At 30.6% G+C, this 9,175-nt stretch overlaps 2 protein-coding genes across 2 annotated transcripts in view; one reads left to right on the forward strand and one right to left on the reverse strand.

Moving 5' to 3' along the window:
• Nucleotides 1-1,811, forward strand: part of HELRODRAFT_99365 (hypothetical protein) — a 4,380-nt gene extending 2,569 nt beyond the window's left edge. Inside the window, exons 9-14 of the mRNA XM_009018720.1 lie at nucleotides 104-304; nucleotides 443-531; nucleotides 630-770; nucleotides 1,061-1,137; nucleotides 1,223-1,308; nucleotides 1,475-1,811. Of these exons, the coding sequence (XP_009016968.1) occupies nucleotides 104-304; nucleotides 443-531; nucleotides 630-770; nucleotides 1,061-1,137; nucleotides 1,223-1,308; nucleotides 1,475-1,558 (678 nt within the window). The 3' untranslated portion in view covers nucleotides 1,559-1,811. The remainder of the gene's footprint in view (nucleotides 1-103; nucleotides 305-442; nucleotides 532-629; nucleotides 771-1,060; nucleotides 1,138-1,222; nucleotides 1,309-1,474) is intronic.
• A 116-nt stretch (nucleotides 1,812-1,927) lies between these two features.
• Nucleotides 1,928-3,557, reverse strand: HELRODRAFT_78112 (hypothetical protein; the record flags this gene model as incomplete). Its single annotated transcript, XM_009018721.1, has 3 exons — nucleotides 1,928-2,160; nucleotides 3,047-3,204; nucleotides 3,403-3,557. Coding segments are annotated over 3 exons (546 nt in total), but the record flags the coding sequence as incomplete, so codon positions are not given.
• Between the last annotated feature and the right edge of the window lie 5,618 nt (nucleotides 3,558-9,175).

Raw genomic sequence — 9,175 nt, forward strand, 5'->3', positions numbered from 1 at the left:
AATTAATTAATGAATGAATGAATGAACGAATTAATTAATTAACTAATAGATGAGTTAATGAGTGAACAAAAGAATGAATCGATGAATGAATGAATGACTGAAGAAACAAGTAAACATGCATATTTACCATATTTATTCCGTAGGCTTGACGCGCGAAGAGATCCTAGCGCAGACCTTAATATTCGTGCTGGCTGGTTACGACACGACATCAAGAACTTTAACGTTCGCTTTGTACAGCTTGGCCATAAACCCAGAGGTGCAAGAAAAAGTTTACAAAGAAATTGAAGATACGATTGGAGAGCAAGTTAAAAAAATTATTGAGATTTTTTAAAAGTTATGCTCATTCATACATACATGCATACATACGTACATACATACATACATACGTACATACATACATACATACATACGTACGTACGTACAGAATTACATACATACATAGGAATCAGCATCGAACGAAAAGTTGAGCAACTTAACATACATGGATATGTTTCTCAACGAAACAATGAGGTGTTATCCGGCGGCATTTAGGTACCTAAGTGCACGTGTATGTTTGTTTGTATGTATAAATGTATGTATGTATGCATGTATGTATGTATGTATGTATACGAGTACTTAATTGCATACAGGATAGATAGGAGATTGACAAGCAACATACAAATGAGTGATGGCACGGCATTGAAGAAAGGAACGAGCATCGTTGTTCCGATTTGGGCCATTCACAACGACCCTCAAATATATCCCGATCCGGAGATCTTTGATCCAGAAAGGTTTAAAAACGATGATTTTTATTTAATTTTATATTGTTCATTTATTTAAAGCCAAACCAATTGCAATGAGATAGCAATTAAGAAGTAGTCTTCGGAGACCAAATAAGGAGAGTAGGTAGGCTATTTCTACAGGCCACAGTGTCACAATGAAAAGAAAAGTTAAACATTTAAAGTTAGTTTGATAAAATAATCAAGTGTATATACTTACTAAAATGTACAAGGAAAAACTAATGAATGTATGAATAAATAAATGAAGAAAAAAATACCTTGATTGATTGATTGATTGATAGATTCAGTCCAGAAGAATCTTCAAAAAGAAATCCACTATACCATATACCCTTTGGCATTGGTGCCAGAAACTGCATTGGTATGTATGTAGGTATACCTATACATGCACGCAGACACACGCACACACCCATACGCACAAACACACACACGCACACATATTCTAGGTATGAGAATGGCACAGATGGTGATTAAAATGGCTTTGGTTGATGTCTTGAAGAATTTCGTTCTGCTACGTATAGATGAAACCACGGTGCGTTTCACTGTTACACATAGATACATACAAAGATAAACACACACACACACACCCACACATACATACATACATACATACACACATACACACATACATACATACACACATACATACATACAAACATACATTCATACACACATACATACACATACTTATGCCCCAGGTGCCACTGAAAATGAAAAAATTTACAGCCTTTTTACAACCAGAGAGTAACATTTACCTTGGTTTACGCAGACGCACATCGTGATGATGATGACGATGATGGTAATGACGACGACTATGGGAATGATATCATCATTGTGGTGATGATGAATGAACGAAAGAATGAATGTATGAATTAATCAGGATAACAAATGAAGTTGATCAAAAAGATGGCGACGATGATAATAATAAAGACAATGATGGTGATGCTGATGAATTTGATAGTGTAATTTCACCCATTATGACAAAAAAATAATTTCTTTACTGACTAAATTTTTAATAAAATGAAACATTTAGAACTCCCGTTTCATAATCAACCAATCAATCAATCAGTCAACCAATCAATCGATAGATCGATCAATCAATCAATCAGTCAACCAATCAATCGATAGATCAATTAATCAATATCAACCAATCAAACAACATCAACTATTCTTAAAACTTCAACGCACTTCTCATAACCATCATCGTTATTATTATTATTATTACTATTATTGCTCGTGATGTCATCATCAAACCAGCACGTGACGTGTACGTTGTCTATGGTGAAATAATATAATTTATCTTTGCATCTATTCCTCCTGTAAGATGATCTGGGGTCAGACGATAAAACGTCAATTATCGCCTGCTTTATAGATTCAATGCTAGCTAGGAAATTATTATTACTATTGCCATTATGGCTAGCAGTATTGTTAAAGTTTTTCTTGTTATTAGCGTCAGTGTTATTGTCGTTATTGTTGTTGTTGTTATTATTAATGTTATTATGATTCGGTTTTTTGAACCTGTTCAGTGACATCAACTGCCTCTCAGAACGCTGTGTAAATGCCACAGCCATATGACATTCTGCTGATGCCATCTCTATCCATGGCGCTATTTGTACGCTATTATGTGGGATTGTTGATGTTAATGTAATCGTTGATGTTGTTGCTGAATTAATGTCTGCAATGTCGTTGTGTTTGCTCTCATCAGTCATGTCGTTGTACGTCGTAATATTATCAACGTTATTATTAATACACGGGTTATTTCTACAAAATGTACCGGAAGTAGTACTTATAGTAGTAGAAGACGTAGCGGTAACCGCTGCAGTAGTGGTAAGAGTAGTAACTGTAGTAACAGTAGAAATTGTATTAGTGCTAGTGGCCTTACTATTTGTTGAAAAAAATAATTTTTTTGTTTGCATATCTTCTGCAGCTGAAGTTGATGGTAATGATGATAGTGATGATGATGACGTCACAGATGACGACGTCACAGATGGCGATGGGTAGTCGTATTCAGGAATGTATGGTTTGATATCCACGACTGGAGTTCCCTCTATGAGATCAGTATTCATCAAGTATATCGTATCACCTGAAGTGTCATGTCCATAAAAAAATATAAAATTATTACTATTTTTATTATTATAATTTAATAATAAACGATTATTTATTATGATAATTAATAATAATAATTATTGATATTATTATTTTTAATCAATGACAATTTTTTAAAATCATCATTTCAGCATGGAATGAAAATCAATATTGAAAGCTGTCACCTTCAATTTTGGAAATTTTGGCCAGTGTAAGCCCAATAGGGTTGGGTCGGTGGGGACTTCGGCTGGCAAATACCCCCGTACTTTTTCCGTCAAGTCGTGGTGGATGAACTTTTGCCCCACAAAATCTTTTTCCATTTTTATGAAAAATGAATATGATCCTGTAAATAAGTCCAAAATTAGTTACCACATTGAAATTTATTGACATGCTGAATGACATTTTAACAAATCAGAAAACTTTGAAAAGTAAATTAAATAAAATGAATGACAATATTACAAAAAAAAAACTCTAATTCAATTAGTAATTAAGTACATTTCAAATCAAAATCAAATCAAGTTAATTAAATTATTAAATAAACCAAATATGAGAGAATAGATGCAATCCATCTAAGGAATGTTCCGGATTGTTGAACGCAGATTTACTGATGATTAACTTTGAAGATGAAAAATTGGTTATCGATCCTTGCCTTGGAGTAGCATTTTTTCTTTTGAATATTGATTCAATGTGCCCAATAACTTTGAAACCACAATCTTTCACACAACTTTCATCTTGAAGTTCAAGAAATAATTTAAAATAAATTAATTTTGTTGCCAAAATAATAAATGAATGTTACAAAAAAATGAAACCTGCTGATGTAACTTTGAACTCCTGAACTGATTTTTCTGTAGATTTCCTAATTTCACTGGTTAGTTTGTGCTGAGCTGTTCTTATATTTTTTAATTCCTTCCTCAAATTTGTTATTTGTAGATTTAATTCTTTAATAGAGACTTGGATCGATTTACATTCCATTATTTAGTTAGCTCAAAAGTAACTTTTTGGTAATCTCGGAGACGGCAAAGTGGTTTTTCCAGAAATATTTATTTATAGTCAACAGTTTAAAGCGACTTATAAGCTCCACCCACGGTGCAACTAATAAACTAAATACAGCCTGCATGTTCGTTGGTTAGCGACAGTATAATGTAAACAGCCGAAATACTAAAAAAAGGAAAACTGTTTTTTGAGTAATTATTTTTAAAATGTTATTGAATTTAAAAAAAAATAAATAAAATGTAAAACGCTTGACAATGCAATCTACTCTTAAACGATTTTGAATCAAAATATAACCTGAATTTTATGCTTTGTACCATATAATTAGAATAAATATAACGGTCTTTGCTCATTTTTGACGGTCGAACAAGGAGCTTACTTCCGGAGGAAAATTGGAGGGTGATTTTTTATCGCCCAAGTCAAAAGTTGCGATCGTATATTTACTAATTTCGGAATATTGCTTTTATTTAAAATTTCAAAATGTTTTAAAAGGTGATACTAGATGCTGTTTTGGGATAGATATTGCTGTATGACGGTTAAGTATCTTTTTGCATTTTAAATAAAAAAAATTTTTTGTGAACCACCAACAACACAACAACACTAGTAAACGACGACTAATTAGTAATTAAATTACTAAACTCTAATAATAACTAAAACTAATCTCTACTGATTCCAATTACTAATTGAAATAAATAACAGATAACACTAACGAACATTAACAGATTAGACTACTAGAAACTACCAACCACTACACTACTACATACTACTACTACACTAACGACTAACAGCACTTGTTCCTAAGATCCTAAATTCTATTGCTTGATTGGTTTTAAAATTTTTATTTACAATGCTTAGGTCTGGGAATAAAAAATATACTAAATTAAATAAATTAATATATTAAACAACTTACCAATCAATTTTATAAAATAAACAATTTTGTAATTTGTTCAATTCAAGCTTCAAACTCCCCAAGCTAACTTGCAATTTAATTAAAATTTATTAATTATGAGTGATTCAAACTAAATTTTTTTTCATTTAATGCTTTACAAAATATTCCTCATTCTTAAATTGTAGTATATGTTGTTATTAAATTTATTAAAGATAATGTGTGATTCCAGTGATTCATCAATCCATGATTTGTTAGATCATGATCGTTCAGTTTTAAAGAATCCCCATCACCATAACCAATGAGGTTTGTAAAAATTGTTCTTTTAATTTATTATATTTTATGCACTTATAATGTTGTGTTATTAATTATTATCATTAATTTATTAAAGGCTGTGCATACCTATGGCAAGTAAATAAAATAATTAAGCATAGAAATAACCACAATCAAGTTAATTTATATAGGTATGAGTATAATTTGGATAATAATTAAAAATATCGGTATCATTGAAAATGAATAAAGTCATAAATAAAAAAATAAATCATAAATTGCTAAAAATAATAGTTCCAGTAAGATTTTGCCTTACACCTACATCTTTTTTTCATTCTTATATTATAATAAATGTTTGTTATCAAATATATCAAGGATTGATTTCTCAATCCATGACTAGATTGAATGTCATGACCCTACAGTTCCAGAGGATCCCCATCACCATTAGTCAATAAGGTTTGTAGAAATCACCCCAGGCATACCATCAATGTTTTGTAGCCACCTTTTAATGTAGTGTTAATAAAATGACATTGAGAATAGTTATTTAAAACAATCTTATTAAAATTATTGAACAGGTATGACAAGATCACTTTCTTAATGTCCTAGTGTGAGGAAGATGTAAGCCATTTGTCCAAAGATAATCATATGCCTTATGCCCATACAAATGCAGTGTCAACGCGAATGATTTTTGATCAGAGTCATATGTTCTAATTTTTTTAAACTTTTCCAGAAATTTTTCTGTTAATTTATTTATTACATTAAATACTTGATGTTTATTTCATATAAAAACTTTATTATGCCAATTTAGTTAACTTGTTAAGCATTAATATAAAATTGACTCTACTTGTAATGGTGATTGGTATGATGATGATGATGATCCCAGTCCTAAGCAGGGTTTATTATTCACAATGTCATTATGCCCTTTCTAAGTTTTAATAAAATACATGGAATATTGTTGAATGCATTTTATATTTTTTGTATAGATAAGAATGTTGCAATGTACAATGATGATGTGAATTGCTTCCTTGTGTAACTGATGACATATAAATATAACTAACTTGAAAACATGGGAATGCTTTCTTTAGCATTATCTTCCTTTTTCCATCATAACCCTTATAATCTTTATTACAGAAATGGTCACTGCATATTCTTGCATTTTTTGATGGAAGCCATTTGAAATCATTTATTTCCTGTCTGATGCACTTAATCCAATCGTTTTACATTTTTACATTTTGAGGAAATCTGAAATTTTATAAACTGTTACAGAAACTTGTGCATTTCTTAAGTATTGCTTTCAATAATAAAATGGTAATCCATGATAGCATTATAAATTATAATAGTCTATAAAATAAAATATATGTAATTGTAAAACAAAATAGTTCTATTCAATGAGTATAGGGATATTGTTACATTTATTTTAGTGTGAAGTTAATTTGAAAATAAACCTGTGAAAAGATGCATCAGAAATTTTCTCCTTTCTATTTATTATTAATGCAATTTTTAATGCAACAGGTAGGCATGTTTGTGTATAGCTATGAAAATGAAAATTTACTTAAAAACTAAATTATTGTATCTGACATGAAAATTAGTACAGAAACAAAAACGAAAGAATAAATAACAATATAAAAATTTAAACATTGGTTGAAAGAGTTTATTCTAATTATATAGTATGGGCAATTCGTTGCGAAATCGTTGGAGGAAATGGTGTCAACAGTAGTTATTTTACTGCATGGTAGTTAATCAGCCGGTATAAAGGTTATATTCAATTCCTATCAAATAAATTTGACAAAATATACACAGGCAGAACTAAATAAAGAAATCATGTAGTTATAATACATTTATAATGTTGTATTTACACATTCAAATTGTACAGTTGTGTTATGGTGTAGTCTCAAATTATTTTAAATTCTCTCAGAAAATTTTAAACGTTTTACTACACTATATATACTAGTTATTTTTATCAACAATTTAAAAATTTTATCGATAATTAAAAAAAAATTTCAAATTGATTTCATTGCGATATCACTAATGATTTTTGTGACCTGACTGATTAAAAAGCATCAAAGGAAGTTAAAATAGGATGGAGAATTTGTTATATTGGGATATTCGTTTAAAAAGCGAGCAAAATTTTAATATAAAAGCGCTTATAAATCTATGCATATTGGCTCAGCTTGGCTTGGCTCGGCTTGGAATCGGATGTTAAGTAAGGTGTGGTCTTAAACTATTTTGAATTCTCCCCGAAAAATTTGAACTACGTGCGTACATATATAGTAATGGCTACTGTTGTTTTTTATAATGAATTTATGCATATTGTCTAATAGTGTAGTACATACATTAAATAAGTTTTTTATTGATGTGAATGATTGAAATGATGAAAATGTATGGTTGAAACGAGTATAAATAGGAGCTGAAAAAACGTTGAAATCAGATCAGGCATTTCTGCCTCGCTCGAGTCGGAGTGCCTGATCTCATTTTTTTATATTTATATTTTTTTAATTTATTTATTTTTATTTAATTTTATTTTATATAGAGTTATATAGAGTTATATAGAGTTATATAGAGTTTGCATGTCTGTGGCTTGTGTGTTTGTATGTTTTATTTTTTTATATTTTATGTGGGTTCTTTAGCGGTTGCTCATACATACATACATACATCATGTTTGTTTGTGTGGTAGTATTTTATGTTCTGTTTTACTCCTTTTTTTCTTTCTTCATGAGTCTTGAGTTAAGTTAATGAAGCATAGGTAGGTGAGGTAAAAATTAATTTATTATATAGGTAGGCTAGGGCATAAGGTAATTTAGTTACATAGGTAGGTTAGGGACTCCTATTCTTTTACTCTACTTGGTGGTGTGATTTTTGTTTTGTGTTTTTTTTTGTTTTGTTTCACATCATACATTCAGCAGGTACGCGGTGGTTCCTGGTTTTAGTGGGATTTTTATTGATTGAATGTGGTAGTATGCATGGTTATATAGAGTTATATAGAGTTATATAGAGTTATATAGAGTTATATAGAGTTATATAGAGTTATATAGAGTTATATAGAGTTATGTAGAGTTATGTAGAGTTATATAGAGTTATGTAGAGTTATGTAGAGTTATATAGAGTTATATAGAGTTATATAGAGTTATATAGAGTTATATAGAGTTATATAGAGTTATATAGAGTTATATAGAGTTATATAGAGTTATATAGAGTTATATAGAGCATAAATCCTATATAGATACCTTTCTTTGCGGTTCTTTTCTTTGCCGACCGGTCGGCTTCTTTGCGTTTTTCTATTTTCATTTAAATTAATTAAATAAATAAGATTTGTCCATTCATCTAGGTTCATTCAGGTTATAGCTTCCAGAGGAGTTCGTCGTGAAGGATCAGAATGGTTGTGATGTCACCCTACGTTCAACCTTAACCCTAACTTCCGACTTTACGGTTTCTTAACGGTTTCTTTTTTGGCCAGTTTGCTGGCTTTTCCGGCTGGTGGATTTCACCGCAGCTCGTTTCTCTATTTTCATTAAAATTAATTAATTAAATAAGATTTTTTCATTTCATTCAGGTTGAAGCTTCCAGAGGAGTTCATCATGGAAGATGTCAGGCTACGTTCGTTCATTCAGTGGCAAAGAATACCTGCCTGACTGGGATACGTTTTCTTCTTTTTCTGTAATTTAACATTAAGTAGGAATGCTCACACGCACACACACACATACACAATTACATTAAGTAGCTATATAGGTAGGTTAGATAGGCATAATTTTAATTGTAGGTAGGATAGATAGGGAGCATCCAACACTAATGTAGTTGAATAGGTAGGCAGCGTAAGTTTATCTCTTCTATTTTATCTTGCACCCACATTACACGCACCAGCGTATTACACACACACACACACAAATACATACATAAACACATATGTTAGTATTTGAGCGTAATTTTATTTTCATTACACATTCTAATTTATTATTACTAAGGTTGAGAGTAATTTAATTTCATAGGTAGTTAAGAGCAATAATGTAATTCTAGGAAAAATATTGTAATGTAAATTAAAACGCTGTAAGTGTATCGATAGGTAGGTTAATTGTTAAGTTTTACATTATCATTATTAAGTTGGAGCCCAAGGCATTACGTAGGTGGTGGGGTGGGTGCCGAAAGGCCAATGAATTGGGCTCTTGAGTTTGTA

The sequence above is a fragment of the Helobdella robusta genome, assembly GCF_000326865.2.
Source record: "Helobdella robusta unplaced genomic scaffold HELROscaffold_22, whole genome shotgun sequence".
Classification (NCBI taxonomy): domain Eukaryota; kingdom Metazoa; phylum Annelida; class Clitellata; order Rhynchobdellida; family Glossiphoniidae; genus Helobdella; species Helobdella robusta.